Source organism: Ictidomys tridecemlineatus, chromosome 2 (genome assembly GCF_052094955.1).
Source record: "Ictidomys tridecemlineatus isolate mIctTri1 chromosome 2, mIctTri1.hap1, whole genome shotgun sequence".
NCBI classification, from domain to species: domain Eukaryota; kingdom Metazoa; phylum Chordata; class Mammalia; order Rodentia; family Sciuridae; genus Ictidomys; species Ictidomys tridecemlineatus.
In genome coordinates, this window is record NC_135478.1 from 143409582 (window position 1) to 143430826 (window position 21245).

The 21245-nt window shown below is 43.1% G+C and overlaps 1 protein-coding gene across 12 annotated transcripts in view; it reads left to right on the top strand.

Annotated features, from left to right (window-relative positions):
* Pde1c (phosphodiesterase 1C) overlaps positions 1-21245 on the top strand; it is a 603438-nt gene that overhangs the window by 94347 nt on the left and 487846 nt on the right. Inside the window, exon 1 of one of the 12 annotated variants that reach the window (XM_021722270.3) lies at positions 8841-9521. The exons of 10 other annotated variants lie outside the window; for them this stretch is intronic. In XM_021722270.3, coding sequence (XP_021577945.1) covers positions 9437-9521 — 85 coding nt within the window. In that variant the 5' untranslated portion in view covers positions 8841-9436. Of the gene's footprint in view, positions 1-8840; positions 9522-21245 lie in introns of those variants that run through there. One more of the 12 variants, XM_005319173.5, reaches the window with a different exon arrangement.

Below are 21245 nucleotides of genomic sequence, written 5' to 3' on the forward strand. Positions count from 1 at the left end.
TTTGGAGGATTCTGTGGCCAGGTTCTCATGATAGGTCAAGAACATTTTGTCTTTGATGTTCAAGGTTTTGGCTCTGGATAAATCTACAACATTAAAGTCAATGAACAGAAAGCAACTATGAAAAGCATCCATCTTAGTGCTACCAACTGAAAAAGAGTGATTATTTAATTATTTTTATTTTTTAATTTGTTAAAAAATTTTTATTTGTTCTTTTTAGTGATATATGACAGTAGAGTGCATTTTGGCATATTATACATACACAGAGTATAACTTCCCATTTTTGTGGTTGTACCTGATGTGAATTTACACTGGTTATGTACACATACAAGAATGTAGGAAATTTATGTCTGATTCATTCTACTGTCTTTCCTAGTCCATTCTCCCTTCCCCAACTCTTCCCTGTCCAATGTCAGGTGAACCTTCCCCACACCACCTACTGTGAGTCAGCATCCCCATCTCAGAGAGAACATTAGGCCTTTGGTTTTGGGGATTGGCTTATTTCACTTAGCATGATAGTCTCCAGTTCCATCCATTTACTGACAAATGCCATAATTTCATTCTTCCTTATGGCTGAGTAATATTCCTATTTAATTATTTTTATAACTAAAGAGAAGGTGAGTAGTGAGTGAAGTCAAGAAGTCTCATAAAAAATTTAGTCTCTATATTAATCACTTGTTTGTGATTTATTTATTTCTATCATACAGTTGCTAGTGCTATTAAAATATCAAGGACATAATGATGAACTTTTTTTTTTTTCATTTAACAAATATCTACTACTTTCCTGTTTGGTGTTAGGCATTGTTCTAAGTATCTGGAATATATCAGTGGATAAAACAGACATAACCCTCTTGAAGTTTATAGTCTAGTGAGAATATGAAATTGGATCAGTCATTGATCTGGCTTGGATAATTTTAATATTTATTTTAAAATATGAAATATTTTAAACCAAAACTCTTGTAATAAATCATTTAGATATCCATGCCTGTATTGATGACCAACTTTCAAAGTGTTTCTTTATTTTTCTAATTATGGGCATGGTAGAAAATTTGGAGGACACATAAAAGAAAAAAAAATCAAATAATAGTCAAAGTTCCTAGGTGGGATGCCAGTCTGTGTTCATAGGAACTAGGTCAAGCTTGAACTTGCTGTCTCCAGGAAATCCAATTAACTATAATCCCAGCACTAGAATATAATCACTAGCATCATTTGACATTCTTCCTTCCCTCCCTTTCCTTCTCTCTTCCTTCCTTGAACCTCCTTCTTTCCCTTCTCCTCTCCCTCCTCTCTTATTTATTTTTGGTTTTGGGAGTTGAACCCAGGGATGCCTCCACCACTGAGCTGAACCTCCAGTCCTTTAAATTTTTTTATTTTGAGACATGGTCTTGATAAGTTGCTGAGGCTGACCTTGAACTTGTGAGCTTCTTGCCTCAGCCTCCTGAGTCACTAGGATTACAGGCATCTGCCTCCACACCTGCTCCTTTATATCTTTTATGATATGTAATTTAAATACTTTGTTTTAACAAACCATCCAACCAACCCACACCCATCCATAGGCCGCATTTGATCTGGGGGAAACCACGGATGTAAATTTTCTGTCCTTGATTTATTACTTGCTGGACGACTTGCTCACATTCCTCTTTCTTTCAAGACAAACTGTTTGACAGAGTTAAGATTCTATTGTCTCCTACTTCACCGTTTGTTCTCTGACATTTTCTGCAAAATACCAGCATTTTTATCATTATCGCCCTAGTCAGGAAACACCTCCAAGATAGAAAATGGGGTGTGCATACATATGTAGGGGTATGTGTTTGCTGGTAATAAGGAACATGTTTTCTATCTGGTTTGAGGTGAATCATTAAGCCAGAAGAAAGTTCGAGATGAATTTAGCTGTCAATGAATAATAGACCGAGGAGAACTTCTCTTTTAAGAGTCATTTGAGAAACTAGTTGGAGCCACTCTGTGTCAGAAATGGCCCTTTGGGCTGCTGTCTATTCTCTGGGGCCCCAGCATTCTTGGTGCTCTTGACAATTCTGTTGCCAAGGTGCTCACTGAGAGGAGTTACTTCCTCCAGGGATTTCAGCTCCATGGTTAGAGCATCTAACTCCACCATTCCCTTCTTGGTGGCTGGGGGCCTGATATGAGATGCATGTGTCCTTAGCCCAGAGCCTGGAACCCAGTGGCCTGACCAAGGCCAGCCCAAGTTCCCCTCCCCATGGCAGAGCCAGGGTGTGTGCTGCCCCTGCCAGTCATCAGGTATCCATCTGGGACCTATCACTGCGCAATTCGTAACCTTGGATGCTCTGTATTTATTCCAGTCCCTTGTTCCCTGGGTCCTCGTCAGCATCTTCGATGTGGCAAATTTTGCTGGCCTACGAAAGATTATTTACTGAATTTCTCTCTGTGTTTCCTTCGGTCTCTTCACATACACGTCTCTTTGTACTTCTGTATATTTATGTTTTCTAGTTACAGAAAGAAAAAAAAATTGTGGGTCACAAGATGATGAAATATCCAACTACTACATGAATTAGATTTGGGGCTTGCTTTCTAAAAGCCAGAGTAATGACATAGGATTAAAATGATCTCTGCTCTCAACCAGTTAACAGGTCACTTGAAAAAGAGGAATCCTTTGGGGAAAGCGAGCCTTAATATACATCATGGTGGTGGGCTCAGGTACATTGGTCCTGTGAGCTTGGGTTTAAAACTGAAAGGGAAAACTCTGTAAAGATTAGTATCTCAGACCTGGGGTTAGAAGCCACATCTCCACCTGGTGCATTGAAGGATAGGGTTTCAAAGGGCCTGTGTTTACTAAACCTTCTATTCTTTCCTAACTTCATTTCCCAGATCCACCCACCTTGTGTAGTTTGCTTGGGCCATATGACTAATTTATGGCTAAGAGAATGTGGGGAGAAGTGATATATGTTTCTCTAGGCCTGGTTCCTAAATAGCTTCTTCATCCCCTCTATTTTTTTTTTCTCTTCCTTCATCTGCCAGCTAACTGTGGAGGATCCAGGCAAGATCCTCAGGAGTGGTGGACCTACTAGACAGAAAGGGCCTCAGTCCCTGAAAAGCTCCATAGAAGAAACCTGTGCCCTTCTCCCTTCATCTAATCTATATTTGACTTTGTCATGAGCAGGAAACAAACCTTTATCATGGTGTCAGGTCACTTGAGAACTTGGATATTTGTTACAAAGGTTAGATAAGCAAACTAACACAGTGTTTGCAATAGTAGGTGATGAATAAACATTAGTGCTTTATTTCTTGGTCCTCAGAAAGCACAGAATGCCTGACTTCTCTCTGTGAAGTTCGAGGTGAGATGAATTGATAGGGTTCATCTAAACGAAGCCTTTGCAAGTGTGTCAGGAATCCAGTCAAGTGACCTATGCCTTGCCACTGGCTCCCAATGCTCCCTGAGGACCAGACCCAGGCGCCAAAGTGGCAGCTAGCTGGCCTTTAGTGATTGCTCTCATGTCTTTGTCTAACTTGCTAACTTCTCAGCTTCCTCCTGATCTTTCCTATCTTCTGCTTAAAAATGTCTCATTCTGGGCATGGTGGCACATGCCTGTAATTCCAGCAGCCCCGGAGGCTGAGGCAGGAGGATCTTGAGTTCAAAGCCAGCCTCAGCAATGAAGAGGCGCTAAGCAACTCAGTGAGACCCTGTCTCTAAATAAAATACAAAATAGGGCTGGGGATGTGGCTCAGTGAGTGCCTCTGAGTTCAATCCCCAGTACAATACCCTTGCCTCAATTAAAAAAAAAAAAAAAGGCATCTCATGCCTCCTACTGCCCTTGGAGAAAGTTCAAATTCACTTATGCTCCCCAGTTTCCTCCAAGATTCTGTAGGTCCTTACAAAACAAAGTAAGGAGATTTTTACTTTATTCTAAAATTTTCTCTAGAATGATGAAGAGTCACTGAGGGGTTTTAAGCAGAGGAAGGATACGACTCCATTTTTATTTTGGCTACTAGGACAGGCAGAAAGCAAGCTGGTTGGGGAGATGGGGGGCTATTGTGACCAGTGTACCTGAGCCCACTACCATGATGAAAATCAAGCTTAATTTTCCTAAAGGACTCTTCTTTTTCAAGTGGACTGTTACTGGTTGAGAGTAGAGATCATTTTAATCCTATGTTATCACTCTGGCTTTTAGAAAGCAAGCCCCAAAATCTAATTCATGTAGTAGTTAAACATTGCATCATCTTGTGACATATAATTTCTTTCTTTCTGTAACTAGAAAACATAAATATACAGAAGTGCAAAAATGTGAGTGACAGTGGTGGCCTGGACCACAGAGGGGTGCATGAGGACGGATGCCAGACACACTGAGGAAGTGGTTCTGCCAGGAATGAGTGGCTGTTTAGATGAGAAAGACAGAGGGGACAGTAATGATTCACGGGTTCTGATTTGACAGTTGAGGGGTCAGAATGACTATTTACAGGAATGGCACCATTGGAGGTGAAGAGTCAGCTTGGATGATATTCTGGGAACGTTATGGCTAGCAACCCAGAAATGCCTGACCTTGAGGAAGCAGGAGAAGTAACACTTAGCCCATGTGCCACTCCCTGAGCTCTGTGCTTGTCCTGGAATGGGGCTGCTTCCCAGGGAGAAGGCCTTATGGCTCAGAAGAGACTTTCCCTGGTGAATTTGACCTAAGGAATGCCTGGAAACTCCAACCAGTCAGCTGAGAAATTCTCCTCCTATAGGGCAGCTGGGGAGAGGATAGTAAAGGCTGGACTGGCATGAGAAGGGGTGCAGAACCCTCCACCCCAGTGGAACTCTGGGTGAGGAATGGGGAGATAAAGAGTTCTGATTGGCCGAATAGAGGTCAAGTTGCCTGTAAGACCTTCTGAAAGGAAAGAAGGTTGCTCAGGAACCTGATCCAGGCTGGACACAGGTGCTTGACAGTCATTAACAGAGTCATCAAGAGTGAAGAGAATCACTCAGAGGAGAGGGAACACAATGGTCAACATCATCAGAAAGGGAATCGGCTGGAGAGCTAGAAGAAAAGCCAGGAGCAAGCTGTGGCCTGGATGTCCAGAAAACAAAGGCATGTAGGTGTAACCATGGTCCACAAGTCCAATGCTGCCAGGAGACCCGGGAGGTGAGGACCGCAGCATATCTACTAAATGCAGCAAAGCATAGATGACAGAAGTTGTCATGGAATGGGGTTGGTGATGGAGGCTGGATCTTGCATCTTCTGAGAGTGCCCTGAGCCAGGCTCTGTCTAATATCTAGACTCTAATTCTCAGAAAACTTCTGAGTTTCTGCAGCTCAGTTGAATGATGGAGACCTAGAATTTCTGGCTCCATTGCTCAACGGGTGATACTCTGGAGCCTTGGATCCAGATGTGAGAGAGTTCTAAGCCTGTTCCTCTTGCCTCTGATTATGGATCATATTTGAAGCACATAATGATGATGCGGGTATTAAAAATAATATTTATTGAAATTTTAATATGGGTTAGGCCTGAGTTAAGTCCTTAGCATAAATTATTTCATTAAAATTCACATATTTCTTATGAGATAAATATTATAACTCTGTTTTACAAAGGAACAAATTCAGACTCAGAGAGGCTAAGCAACTTGTCCAAGGTCATACAGCTAGCAAGTTGTGGAGTTTTCTATTTTATTTAAAAAATTTTGTATTTTTAAAGCCTACTTATTTTGGAGTTGTGTTTGGAACTGCCTCCAAAGCTCATCATAGAAGAATGTAGAGGGTGAGTAAAGAGAAAGAATGACTGACAGGGCATATCACTACCTGGCTGTGTAACTTTGCCTTTTACATCTTTGTTCAATTTTTAATTCATTGAATTTTTTTCAAGGGTTTATTCTGTGCCAGGAACTGTGTTGGGTAAATTGGGTTTGCAATCTTGGACCACTGGTTGCTGGGAGAATTCCTACCTGAGAATGGCTGCAGGGCATTAATGAAATTCTATCTGGCATGAAAAATAAAAATCACTTTCTTAGCTCTTTTTTTTTTTTTTTTTTTTTTTGGTACCGGGATTGAACTCAGGGGCACTCAACCATTGAGCCACATCCCCAGCCCTATTTTGTATTTTATTTAGAGACAGGATCTCACTGAGTTGCTTAGTGCCTCCTTGTTGCTGAGCCTGGCTTTGAACTCGTGATCCTCCTGACTCAGCCTCCTGAGCTGCTGGGATTATAAGTCTTAGCTCACTTTTTGATAACATATTATAAATATAGTGTCTCCCCTTTTTCTAGAACTATAACCCCCCCCAAATCAGCAACAAGTACTTTCTGTTAATACCCATTCTCCTACATAGAAATAGGTAGTGGATTCTATCAACAGATCCACGGGGAATCAAAAGACTTGATTAGCACCTGAGTTGGATTCCCAAGATTTTTAGTTTTTGTATAACCCGGTATATTTTGTGTGTGTGTGTGTGTGTGTGTGTGTGTGTGTGTGTGTTTTGTCATATAGTTATATTTTGAAGGATATCATTTGACCCATGAACTGATATGGGCCTTGTGTTCAGTTCCTACTTTTCTATCTAGAGATGAGGTCAGGTTCACATTGTTTCTTAGGAGAAATTTATCTTAACTAATCTCAGCTAACGACCAGATCAAACGATACGTATCTTCCTTCTTTTCTTCATTCATTCCTCAAATATTTAACACTGTGCCTTTCTTGTTAGAATCCAGTTCAGTATTTAAAAAAAGATCCATCCCTTTACAAACTTAAATTTTAAAGTAAATATAATAAAACCAAAAGTTACCCCAAATCCCTGGCAGGTAAGAGGTGTAGGACATGCTATAATCCTGAAGTCAGGAAGCGTTTTATGGGAGGGTCAGATGGTACAGGTATTGGCTTTACAGGTCACCTGGTTTTAGGCACAACTACTCAACTCTGCTTGGATGTCTTGGTTTTTCTACTCCACAGGATTTCTCTAGGGAACATTTCTGAAAGAGCAAGCATTAGCCAAGTGTCTTTTGATCTCAGTCTTGACCTCATTCTTCCTTGGCTTATGTAATGTAGCATTGAGCTTGGCTTGGTTTGGTGTAAGAGCCCTGCACTGAGAAGGCTGTTTTAAGATTTGAAGCAACACATTTGGTGGTTCTGTAGGTGTGTAATCTCTAAAACCAGGGAGAGAGATAATGATTCTGGGGAGAAGCAGTTTAAAAACAGTTCTCATTGTTCAGGCAAGTTATTTTTACCAGACTGAGGGGACAGATAAATGATCACATTGTTATTATTTTTATAGATTATATTTCAAGAAGCTTTTCTTTTAAGAGTGATTAAATGCAAAGTTTTAATTTCACTCAAAGAAAAATTTCCATCACATTAGTTTTTTTTCCTTGATAATTTATTATAGGAGATTAACTCAGGGTTTTCAGGTTCCTCATTCCAGGACTTTTCCTTGGCTCAAAAAAAGCATATGTCTCATTTAAAGGTTTGGGAATATGGAAAAAATACAAGGAAGTGGAAATTACAAGAAAATTTTGGTGATTACTATAATAAAATATAATATTGTCATATGCACACACATACATACACGTTACATATAAAATTTCTCTTATAAAATTAATGGTGGCACCTATAAGCAAAGTATTGTTGTGGAGAATTTTGTAGTGTCTGCGTAATGAAACTTGAGAGTCAGGTGAATGCCCTAAATGAATGCCTGTACATAGTGGTGTTCTTCACTCTCATTGTAAGATGAGGACAGCTAGACTCAGGGGTGTTGAGCGTCTTGCTCAAGGTTATGTAGCTGGTAAGTGGTGGATCCAGATTCCAGACCCAGGTCTGTATGTGCATTGTAACCAGTTCCAGACATGAGCCTTATACTCTAAGGACTACATCATGGCTCCCGTGTTGAGAAGGGCTACTCTGCATGACACCATATTCATGGCACCCATTGCCTTTATGATTAATTAATCTTGCCACCAACCTAATCAAACTATCTTGTGTAGTTCTGGGTCTTCCTTGAGGGAATTTGAAACTGAAATACCAACTACACTCTGACATTTAAAAAAAAATAAATCAATTTCTTTAAAAATATTTGGTGAATTGAAGAAGGCTAAAATTTCTGAGACATACATTAACCTAGGTTTCTATGGGCTTTAGGACTTTATGGGTCTCCTGAAATTGTGTGTGTGTGTGTGTGTGTGTGTGTGTGTGTGTGTTTGGAGAGGTTTTCTAATTTATTAGACTCTGAAGATCACTGTCCTCTAAACTTCACTGGAATCAAGTAGACATACACCTGATTGACTTTTATTGACAAGTGTTTATTGTGTCAAATACCATCCCCGCCCCCCAATGAGGTTACATTAATTGTAGTCCCAAGAGAGCTTGGGCATAGCACCTTCATTCCCTGTGTTACCCAGAACGGACGCCTTCTCAGCACCCAACACCGAGCACTGTGGCTGCAAATCTTCAGTAACTGCTTGCTGGCTGCCAGGAATGATGTCCCCTGTTCAAGCCTTGCCTAACTCAGAAAGGCACAACAGATTTGGGGTCAATAAAGTAAAACTTCTCTTCCACTCTCTCCACTTTCTAGCTGAAGCACCTTCCTTAAGTTCTTCTCAAACTCAGTTTCTTTTTCTGTCATAAAAAACGTTAGCTCCAAGATTGGTAAGATCTTTCCCAGGGCTGCAAATGCCAGGAATCTTATCCTGTTTGGCAAACCCAACTTTGAAAGAACGGAGCTACTCAAATCTCGCTTGTGAATCGCACATCTTAGAGCCTCCGGGTGAAAACGCTTGTCCACCAATATGGGTTACTTTGATAATCATCTTCTGGCCAGGGACTGTTGAGAAGTCGTGTACTATCGGGGCTTCAGAGGAGTTCTGGGGACAGCTGTGGGAGGAAGTGGGCGTGGCGATCTTCTGGACTTCCTTGTTTGGAGTAAACTTTGGCAGCATCTGACGGCGAAGATGTTTGCTTTTCCATCTGTTGATGTGCTTTTTGGGAGCTCTCTGGCCAGAGAAAACATATTTGAAGAAGCACGACGCCAAATCTCAGCCATTCCCTTGGGTCCTCAAACCCCACCAGCCTCCAGAGAGGGGAAGGCGAAGCTGAAATAGAAAACAGACGCGCCTATAGCGCTCTGGCTTCCGCGGCTCCCAGGGAGTAGAGCGGGAAAGGCGGGACTCCGGCACCCACCCACCCGCCGGGTCCACAGGCATCCCGCGCGCTGCGCCTCGCCTTAGTAACTCTCCTCTCCTGGTATCTGGAACTGGCCGTTAGCGATGGGGCTGTTTCGATGGCTCGCTGACTCCGCCGTGTGCCTGGTGCACTAGTTGACGTTGGGTCCCGGTGCCTGCAGCCGGCGCGCTCTACTAGCAACTAGCGCGGGTCTGCGCGTGACAGCGCGCGGCGCGCCGGGAGAGGGGACGCCGGCTAGAGCCCGGCGCGGGGCCGTGCGCTTAGCGGTGGGGATCCCTGGAGGCAGCTGGCCAGCTGCGCGGACCCTGCTCGTCCGGCTGAGCCATGACGGACGCCAGCAACAGGAAGGAGGGCTTCAAAAAATGCCGGAGCGCCACTTTCAGCATCGATGGCTACAGCTTCACTATCGGTGAGAACTTTCCATCCTCCCTGTCCGACGCCTGGCTTAGGCAAACACCCTTTCCGGTGGTGGTGAGGGTCACTATCTAAGCAGGGGTGTGTGTGGAGGGATCATGGGTCGGCCTGCGCCAGGACTGTGCACGACAGGCAGGAGCACCTGGGAGGCACTGACATAGACAGGAAGCTGCGCTGGGGGTTGTCCATGAGGCACCCATCAACCTGCATCCCGCAGGAGCCAATTTTCAGGATCATACTTCTCTGAACTGCTCGATTTTCTTGCAGCGAATAGAATAACAAAATCCAGAAAAGGAAGAATACAGACAGCGATGGACACAGAGAGATGGAATGATGGAGATAGGAAAACCTAAGGAGGGAAGATAGAAAAGCGACAGAAAGACAGTGACCAAAGAGACTCACAGGGACAGAATGGCAAAGACGTTTAGGCATCTAGGCACCAGGTTAGAGATAGAAATGCCAAGACACAGGGGAGAGAGAGAGGAGAGAGGAGAGACTTAGAAGAAGAAACCCATTCAGAGTCTCTGAGAGAGACGCAGGATGCAGGCAGGGAGAGAGGGATAATATATCATGTTACTGAAATATTTGAGGAAAAGCTGTGGTGTCCCTGAGCCGAATGTTGGAGGCGAGTGTTGGAGTCTTCCGAACTCGCAGTGGCTCTTGCTTTCTTTCTGCCCCCTAACTGTTCCTGTCCTCAGGGAGCTGGACCACAGAGCTCACCCTCTGGAGGCTGAGCATTTGAAGATATCTGTCCAAGATGTGTTTCTTGGTCTTATGCATCCACTGTTTTGAAACAATTTCTCAAGGTCTTGTGTCTTCCTCTTCCTGGGGGTGGGCAGACCTGAGAGGCCCAGTTAGTGGCAAGGGGTTTTCTCTGTGGATGTCAGCATTTGGAGAACAGCAGCATAGGGACAGGTGCTTAGGAGGTACTCTTGCATTCCTATTTCTGGGAGCACTCAGATTTCTGTGGCTTTAAATCTGATCTGAACTCCAGAGACTTTGAAAATGGGGGAGCATGTTAATTTGCTTTTTGGTGTGCTGCACCTGCTTGGAGGTGTGGTGGGAAAGTGCTGGGGGAAAATGAGACCGACAATGAGCAACTCATTTCTGGGCCAGTTTTGCTTGTTCTGAAGTGGCCCGAGGTTTCTAGGGCTTAGACTCAACACATGTCCTTCCCCAAATCTCAACCCTTAGACTTTTAAAAAATATACATTTAGTTGTAGATGGACACAATACCATCATTTTATTTATCGTTTTTTTTTAATGTGGTGCTGAGGATCAAACCCAGGGCCTTACCTGTGTGAGACAAGCACTCTACCACTGAGCTACAACTCCAGCCCCACAGCTTAGAGACTTTGCCTTGACTGTCCTGCAGCCAGGAATGCCATTCCCCCAACTTGGCATTGAGAAATCTTGTCTGCCCTCCAAATGTCTGCTCTCATTTGCTACCTCTGGGTCTCTCCATCCCCATCAGAAAGAACATCCACTGCACACTGCCCATTGGTGGGGAGGGGTACTCCACCATAACTTACACCCTGCCTGGCATTGGTTTGGCACCTGTGGTCTTCATTGCATTATGAAAGATGACACTGTGCTTATTTATTTTTTCTCTGCTCCAATGGAGACATGATGGTGGGCACTCAGGGATCATTTATAGAAATGAATTAAAAGTTGTCAAGGTCAAAAGCAGTTATTTAAAGTGTCATTTTCATGTTAGTATTGGTTTTCTTGACTCTGCTGGAAAACTTTCAGAAGTGATTTTTTTTTTAAAGTACTAGTACTCACCAGATCTTATCCTGCAAAAAGTGTGGCTTCCTAAAATCCAGGATCATAGCATTGTTCTCCTCCTCCTAATCCTGTCCCTCACCATTAGAAGGGGATGGTCTAGCAGACTGGTATGGCCTGGTGGTTAGAAAGGGACCCAAAAGTGATCTTGTCACTTCCATTTGAGATAGCTGCCAGCTCATTTCAGGTTGCTGGGCATTTATTAATTCACTTCTTTTTATCTGTTCTCCTTTTTTCCCCTCCTTTCTTCAACAAATGATTATTGAATTTCACTGTATTAAAAGATACAATTTAGCACAATGCTTTCCACAAGGCAAAAATTAAATAAATAGTAATTGTTGTAAGTATTCAGGGCACTAAACTAACATAACGGGGAGGTCATGAAGATAAATCAGACTTAGGACTTGTACTCAGGGAATTTGTGTTCTTGGGGTGATGTGATATGTTCATACATAAACATATTACAAAATAGAATTATTGTAATAAGAGACATTTTAGAAATTTTAGGCCAGTATGGATATTTTAGAAAATATGCAGATTATTAAAAAAAATCACCTGTAAATCTTATCAGGCCAAATGTTAATATTTCTTATATGTACTTTCTAGTACATTTTTGCATAGACAAAAATTTTTAAAGAAAATGCAATTTTAATGTTTGGAAATCTGCTATTTAATAATATTAGCTTTGTTTTGTGCTATATATAAAATATTTAATCAACCTCCTGTTTTTGATTATTGAGGCTTTTAGTTTTTATCATTAACAAGCAATGATAAAAATAAATCCCTAAGTACTTTCTTTTTAAATATTCATCTTCTAGTTGTAGTTGGACCCAATACCTTCATTCTATTTATTTATTTTTATGTGGTGCTGAGGATCGAACCCAGGGCCCGCATGAGCTAGTGAGCGCTCTACCACTGAGCCACAACCCCATTTTTTTTTTTTTAGTTATTGATGGACCTTTATTTTAATCATTTGTTTATTTGTGGTGCTGAGAATTGAACCCAGTGCCTCATAGGTGCAAGGAGAGCACTCTACTACTGAGCCACAAACCCAGCCCAATTTTTTTTTGAGAGAGAGAGAGAGAGAGAGAGAGAGAGAGAGAGAGAGAGAGAGAGAGAGAGAATTTTTTAATATTTATTTTTTAGTTTTTGGCGGACACAACATCTTTATTCTTTTTGTATGTGCTGCTGAGGATTGAACACAGTGCCGCGTGCATGCCAGGCTTGAGCCACATCCCCAGCCCCCAATTTTTTAAGGATGAATTTGTACAGAGTATGATTGCTTTGTTCAAGAACATGCATACTTTGGGAACTTTAAAACATATTGCTCAGCTGCCCTTTGGAAAGGCTTTCCAGTTCACACTCTATCAGCCATATGTCACACTCTCGTGAATACCCAAGGTTATTGTTTAAAAAAAAAGTTTCTAGTTTGAGAGGTGGAAGGTGGTATCTCAATTCACAAGTTATTTTACTTCTTTTGTAAAATTTTCTTTGTGTCTTTCCTCCAGGGAAAAACTTTTATTAACTTTTGAGCACTCTTAGTGTGTGTGTGTGCACGTATGTTATGTATATATATGTATATATATCATGCATATAACTGATGCATTAAATTTATATACCATGTAATTATAAATAGTACCTGTTAACTACTTTAATATTCTATGTTAATCATATAATTATTACATTAATAGTGCGATTATAACACAGGAACATATGTTTATATATATACATGTATATAAATTTATATATACATACATTAACATTTGCAAGTGCTGTCTATCATGTGTGTTACAAACATTTCTTCCAAGCAGGAGCTCTCATACCCTTGCAACATCAGTGTGTGGTAGGATTGCTTAGAGAACAGGCAGATAGCTTGTAGCCCACACTTTTAGATGCCAGCTCATGGTGCATTTCAGTAGGATGGAGTAGGCAGATAGTGTCCCTTCTACCATGTGGGAGAAGAATCCCAAAGAGGTCCAGCTCTCTTTTTTCAGGTGTCTGACCTTCTCTTATTAGGGAACCACCTCCTCTTTTAGGGTGGCAATCTAGGACGTTAATTTAAAAACCTTGTGGATCAAAGGACTTTACTAAAGGAGTGCATATGGTATGACAATGGAGATTTGAGAAATTATTATATGGGGAGTCCTGTGAGGAACAGTGGGGACCATGGGGACTCTGCAGGAAGGGAGATGTGAGCCAGCTGTGGTCACAAACTCTCCTTGGGGTGGGGGGGCTCCTGTTGAAGGCACATTCTGGGCTGAGGGCAGGCATTCTCTTTTGGTTCTGATTGGGTATGAAGCAGCCTTCATCTTATGGTTCTCCCTCAGGACCGGGGATGTTTGGATACATGCAGGACCCTTTTAGTAGTTGTCATGCTGGAGGCCTGGGGGACAGACTCTACAGACAGTGAGCAGGGGACAGAGGAGTTAAACATTCTGCAGCAAGTGCATCCCTACACAGCAAGGAACCATCCCAAACACCAGTCGCATCCCATGGAACAATTCTATGAGGTTCCTTCTGGCAAGGAAGCCTGGGACCCCTGAACCCCTGTATGCCCTAGCTGCAGGCACTCTGGGGACTTTGGCCAAGGCTGCCCTGGGAACAGATGCCTCTTCCTGGGAAGAGTAGCTGTGGGTGTGGTCTAGGCTCTGACTTGGGGCTTCAGCAGTTTGTTCCACACCTTCCACAACAACCCTGAAAGGTAGCTGCTATGACTCCTATTTTAGGAGAAGAAACTCCTAAGCTTCTGAGAGGACGTAATTTGCCAGAAGTCACGTAAGAAAGAAGTGGCAGAGTTGGGGTCAAACCATATCTGCCTTGATGTGTCCACCATGGTTTGCTCCACGCCATACTGCTTCCCTCAGTGAGCGTCATTTCTGCCCAGCCTTGGGACAATCCATGATCTCCGCGAAGAGAAGGAGTTTGTCAGGTGTGCCAAACCAGCCCAGACTGGAGTGAAAGTAGAACCACTGCCTTAGGCAGGGCAGGTCCTGGGTCCCTTCCCTGGAAGAGATCAGGAAAAAAAAAAAAAGCCTTGTTAATCTGCCTCTCCCAGCCCCTGGTTCTGTCCCACCCTCTCCAGTGTCCCAGGGCAAGTGGTTTTATGTTCTCTGTATATGAATCTCTCAGGTCACAAAGTGGACATGTGGTCGAGAGGTCTTGGAAACGGGTGAACATGTGCCACATGCAGAAAGCACGAACAGGGAGCCTTCTGTGTGTAGGAACTTGTGATGGGCAAGTAATTATCATGATCCATGGTAATGGAGGCCATATGACTCTGGAGAGGTACATGTTCAAACGAACTTTTGAATATAAAGTGAATGGGGGGAATGGTGAAGCAGAATCTTGTTTTTCAGACAAACTTCCTTTGTCTTCTGGCATTTGGATATCTATCAGGGTTGGTATTAAGTGGATGCAGATTCTTTCTGAGGTTGTCTGAAATGCAGATACCCTTCTCCTCCACCCCATGGAGTTGGTCTGCAAAAGGGCATAGTGCTTTTTTCTTGTCACCCTTCTATCCCCCAAGTGGGCCTCACCAGATCTCTTTGGATGCTCACTTTACAGATGTGCAACTGGGGCTCAGGGAGGGCCCTTCATTTTCCCCCCTCCTCTCAGTGATGATATTCAGTGAAATGGGTAGAACTACAGGCTGGAGGATGTGAAGCTGGTGGATGTGTCACAGAGAAACTGCTTGCTTCAAAGATGGTGGTGGTGTGGGGAATTCTAGGCCTGTCCTGTACTGAAGAGGCCTTGTTCACAGGGGGGTGTGTTTCCTGTAGTAACTATTAATGGCTCCCTGCCCTGTGTTTCTCTCTTTGGGTTATCACAGAGGAGGAAAAACAAGGGGCCTCTAGACAGCAATCCAAGGCTGGAGGGATTGAAACTGAGGGTTCCCAGTCACCCTTGGCCTGCCAGGGCCTGAAGGCAAATGCTGTCCTAGAGAGAACCTGGTGCTGGCAGGGCTCTGTAGGTGGCTGAGGCCAGGGTGGTTTGTGCCAGCACTGGGAGTGTGGCCCACATTCAGTGAAGGCATCATGTTGACCTCCTGTGGTGCGTATGGCTGAGGACTCCTGACTGAGTTGTCTTGTCTGTCCAAGTGGGTGCAAGACCTTCTTTGGTCCTTGGATGCCTGGTGGAGACAACGATAGGGGTCAAAGAACCCAACAGAGGGCTAAGGTAACAGCAGAGCCCTCTGTTCACAAAGGATACCTGTGAAGACCCCCATGGATGCCTGAAACTGCAGATTGTAGGGGACCCCAGGTCTGCTATGTTTTTTCCTATACATGCATACTTTTGATAAAGTGTACTTTATAAATTAGGCACAATTAGATATTAACAATAATTAATAATAAAATAGAACAATTTTAACAATATACTGTGATAAAATGTATGTGAATGTTGTCTCCCTCTCCCCAAATATCTTATTTATACTGTATGTATAATGGTGAGTATGTGCTAGAGAAAAAAAGATTTACCTCTCATGTAGGATGGCAAGATTTCATCATGCTACTCAGAAGAGGGTTCAGTTAAAAACTTAAAATTGGCTTATTTCTGGAATTTTCCATTTGATAGTTTGGAGCCATGGTTGGCTGTGGATAACTAAAAGCTTCAGAGAGTGAAACTGCAGATAAGCTGTTGTACACTACAGATACCTCCTGGTATTCACTGACCTAATTCCTTCTCTTTCCTCACATCCCTGGGAAGACTGGAGCCAGAGTCGGGTGGAGCAGGGTGCAGAGAGAGGAGGTGTGCAAACCGGGGCTTGGATTCTTGCTCTGCCTCTTAGCTTCCCTTCATTGGGCACCTTGGGAAAGTCACTTCACCTCTCTTAGCCTCAGTTTCTTCATATGTAAACGGGGAGTGTGATGCTCAGCTATCAAGCTGTGGTGAGGATTGAGTGCAGTTATATATGAAAAAAAAATTCTGTGTTGACTCCTAATTGCCCTTCAAATGCTTCTTGCCAGTAGTGCAAAGTTAATAGTGGTGTACCACCCCGTATCATGGCATCTGCGTTTCCAGCAAAAGGAATCGTGTCTTCAATTTGAAGAATGAGGTTCTCACTGTGGGGTGGTGATTGTCAACAGCCATCAGGGTGCATGGTTTTAGGGGTGTGAGTCAGTTGAGAGGTGGCATTGTCAAGGGAAGCCCTGGGTTCTGGGGTTGTGATGCCCACTAGGCAAGTCTTTTAATTTCTCTGAGGCACACTTTTCTTCTTGGAATAAATGGGACTAATGATACCATCCTGGAAGGTGATCCATGGCGAGGGAAGTATAAGGAATGAGGGTCACTGTGTGATCCTGAGGATCTGTGGGTGCACTCTGGGACAGGCAGTCAGGACGCCCTGTACAACTATGCTGGCCTTGACACTAGATGGGAATCAGAGCAAAGTGTGCTCTGGGCACCCTCTTGGCCTTGCATGGGTTAATGGGCCTTCCTGAGCCATCTTATATGGCTGTCATGTCTTTCTGGGCTCCAGGGACCTGGGCAGAGTCCACCTGGCACCATGGGGACATTGGGGATGGTGGGGAGAACAACATTGCAGGTCTGACAATCCTGAGCCTGACTTGGGGATCTGGATGGGGACACAGCAGGAAGAGGGGCCAAAACTGGACTTAGTAGAGTCCAGACTGTAACCATCACTGTCTGGAGTTAGCCACTCAAGGTTCCAATCCTGAATCCTGTCTTCTTTTGCTTGTGATATCAGACATCTGGCATTTCATGATTAAAGTCAAGTTTCCTAAGCCGTACAACTGGTACGGCTTTCCTAAGACATAATAACTGGCATCTACCTTGCTGGAATGGGAAATTAAATGAGGTCATGCAAGTGAGGGCTGACATATTCACTGGGCACAATAGGCAAAGTGTTCAGCACACAAAATTTTTAGGAGCCTGTGCAAATATTTAATTTCTTTTAAAATCAGAAAGGATGTTGAAGCTAAATATCTATAAAGTTTTAGTCAAGCAAGATGAATAAGTTCTAGAGTTCTGCTATGAAGCATTGTATCTATGTACATGTAAAGATTATTTTAAATGGGTAGATCTCATGTTTAGTGTTTTTACCAGAAAAAATTAAAAATTTATGATATTAATATATTTTTCTTCATACTAATGCAATTCTAAAATATATTTTAAAATTGTAGAAATGATTTTTTTTTAATGGAGGAAGGAGTCCACAATGGCAAACATATTTAGGGTCCATGAAAATCAAAATGTAACTTTAGCTTTTAGTACAGGGCCTGGCACATCCTGGGCCTCCAGAATTGTTAGCTAGAGTTATTGGCAAGTCAACAAACATTGGCTGCATTTAGCACTGAACTAGATACTGGGGAAGGGCAGGGCTACTGACCATGAGGAAAAAAACAGTGTAGCCGTATGGGGAAGACCCATACTGGACTCAGAGTCCATAGATGGGGTTAGCTCTTACTTGCTTTCTAATGCTGAGTAAGTCACTTAACATGGGCCTCAGTTTCTCCATTTATAAATGAACTGGTTGGGTAGGGAAATCTCCCTGAAGAAGGTGGGCTTTGAGTCCTGATGACCCCTAGGTTTCTCAGAGTTGGGAGGGTGTGGGAACAGCCACATAGGGTGTAAAGGAACTTCTGGTGAAGAATCTTTGCAGAATTTGGAACAAAAGGGAAACAAATTGCATGTAGGACTAATGATGAGCTCAGAGTCAAAATTAATCTTTTTCTTTTTTTGGTACCGGGGATTGAACCACTGAACCACATCCCTAGCCCTTTTTTGTATTTTATTTAGAGATAGGGTCTCCTGAGTTGCTTAGAATCTTGTTAAGTTGCTAAGGCTGGCTTTGAACTCATGATCCTCCTGTACCCGGCTGAGAATTATTCTTGAAGTAAGCATACTAAGTTTTCTGTAGACAACTTTGCATTGTTTTTTTTTTGTTTTTTTGTTTTTTTAAATACAGTGATATTTGGTCACCACTGAGTTAGTCTTAGGCAAGGACCAAGGACAAGTCACTGTGTAGCTGTCTGGGCCTTCTAGTGATGCTAATGACCAGCAGGAATGAGGAGCTAGGTGGAGATTTCCAAGTGTTCCTGCTTGGGTGCGAGCTTAACTCCATTCAGATGTGGTGTAGAACCTTTATGGTTTTAATTCACATTGGTAGACTTGGTTGTTAGGAAGAATACATGTAATAACAGATAAGATCCATAGCAGCAGGGAGCCTGGCTCCAGCTCAGTGAATAATTGCTGGGTCTAAGAGGCAGAATGTGAAGTTAAGAGCATGGAATCTGGAGCTTGACTGTATTGGTTTGAATTTTGGCTTCACAGTTTATTAGCTGTGTGATCTTGGACAAGTTACTTAGTCTCTCTGCATCTAACATGCTCATCTGTAAAATGGAGATAATTATAATACCTACCTCCTAGGATGTTGGAGGATTAAATGGATTGATATATATCAAGTACTTGAAACTGCACCTGGGACAGTTTTATGTAGCTGTTATAATAATATTTTTATTATCACTTATTCATCATAAACCATGAACATAAAATATAATAACAGTACATTAATATCAGCATAAAAATAATAACCAGCTCAGTTCTGCTTCTTTAGATACCCATTTGTACTGTTTCTTGAAAAGCTGTAAGGATGACCTTGGATTTATGGTTTTTGTTGTTCAATATTGGCATTTCCTGCTGAAGGCATTCACTTTGGTGTCCTGGGGTGTTGGTTTTCTGATCTTGCAATGTGTTGGATTCCTGATGGGCCTCCAAGTACCCATATTCCCTCAACCAGCTGATCATCTTTTAGGACATGTCAAATGTGATAGTTTGGCAACGTGAGTCCCTAACTGCCAGGCACTTGTTGGATGGTGAGCTCTTCTAGGCTGGGCTGCCCGGTAGAGAGAAAAGCCATGCTGAAGACTTGGGCTCTAGATCCAGCTCTTGCACTTCCTGTCCCTATGGCTGTGGGAAAGATCATTCACCTCTTTGAGTCTCAGGCCCCTTATCAGTAATGGAAATAATAATTCCTACTTTGGTGCATTGTTGGAGGAGTCAACAGGGCAAGGGATGTAGGAACCCAGCTTGCTCTAGGTGCCCGGTAATTGGTAGCTGTTGGTTGTGAAGATGGAGAAGCTCTAAAATCAGGGAGCGGGCAAGACTCCCAGACCTGCAGCTGCTTTTCTGGATGGTGTTCACCAGCCTGCCACTGGCTGCCTCCCACAGCCCCCGACCAGCACTTATGTCAAGTGCTGGTGTGGCTGCAAGGCTGTCTTTGTTTTGGGGTAGGATTTCCGACCAGGCCAGAGATCTGGAGGCTTGCCTCTCCTCAGCCAAGTGCTTCCAGCTGGGTCTGGGTAATTGGTGCCAGCTGCTTTGGGGAGAGCCGGTTGGCACTTCCTGTGCAGCTGGCAGGCAAGCTCTGGAGTGTGGTGGGATCTTGGCCTGAGAACCAGTGCTTCCCTGAGGGGCCCTACGTGAGCTTGAGACAGAGCTGCTGGAAGTTGGTTTGCACGTGGAAAAGGGCAGAAGCTGCTGGATGAGGGTGCAAACCAACTTCCAGTAGCTCTGTCCATGAGGATTAGAGCACACATAGTGCTGTCAGAGTTGCTTTCTTTTGAGGGCGAGTCATGTTAATTGACGCACTGACTCCTGCCCTTGTGCTTCTCCAAAATGCTGGCTGTGTTTCCTCTCTTGATAACCCTGTAAAGTGGCACAGGTAGGATTCCATGTGCTTGGAGAAAGAGATAAAAGAAGGATATGCTTCGTGATCACCAGCACGCATTCGAGGGCTTTTAAGAGATGGTCTAATTCGGTTTTCACAAGTTGAAATTAGATATGGAAGTGACTTTTCCAAAGTCCTACTAATGAGTGAGGGTTTCCACTGCAGTTCAGCTCCAGGGCTCTGTCCTGGTTTCACTGGGTACGTGTGTGTGTGTGTGTGTGTGTGTGTGTATGTGTTTGGTTGGAATGCAGTGTTGGGTCTGATCAGATGCTTGGTTCTTGGAAATCTCTCAAAAAATTATGGTGGTGTATGTGGTAGGAAAAATATTCCTTTTTTATTTTTGAGCAATCCAGAAGTTGAATTGCTGAGTTCAGATGTTCACCATTTACAAGATATCTGACCACTTTTTTTAAACCTTTCCCAATCTTGTTTCCCAATCTTGTAAAGTAGGAATAATATCTACATATGCTAATACCTCTAAAAGATACACATGCTATCTACATTTCTACACATGGTCTACCTATCAGATGACATATGGTGCAGTAAGGAAACCATTGTAGGTGACTATAAAATATCAGTTTCTTTTCCCTCCTTTTCTCCCTCCATAGTTTATGCCAAACCTGAAGGTATCTCAATTGGTCTGATGATTGCCCTGTAATCACAAAATATGGGACCCCTCCAGCCCTGGGGAGGCTTTTGGTCTCTGACAGGCTCCAGGAAAATGCTAGCATTTTTTTACTTCACTCCGGGGCCCAGGGAACCCAAATCAACACAATAGAATTTAGGCAGTGAGTGGGAAAGTGGATGGATTTCTATTTTAAAAGCATTAGTTTACAGTTTCCAAGAAAGGCCCACTGAGTCTAATGACTCATCTTTCTTTAACAGTTGGAAGTTACTTTAGATTTCCAAATTTTGTCAAGTCAATAAGTATCAAAGGGGATTCCAGTGTCTTTGAAGAAGCAAAGCAGCAGGATTTCTGAGCTGAACTCCATCCTAGCCATCTGCTGAGCCCCAGGGAAACCCATTTTCCAACAAGATGTATTTTCTTTCTGTCTTTCTCATCTGGGTCATTCTTGAGGCCAACTGCGTGAGATAGACAAACTTAAAAGATGCAGAATTTAGTTCAGTTGTGTAAGACCATAAACCTGCTCTTAGTGAGTCCTTCAAGGAGGCTGCCTTTTATGCTGGGAAGGGAGGGTGATTATGCACTTATGCAAGATGCCCTCTTGTTGATGATGGCGATCACGA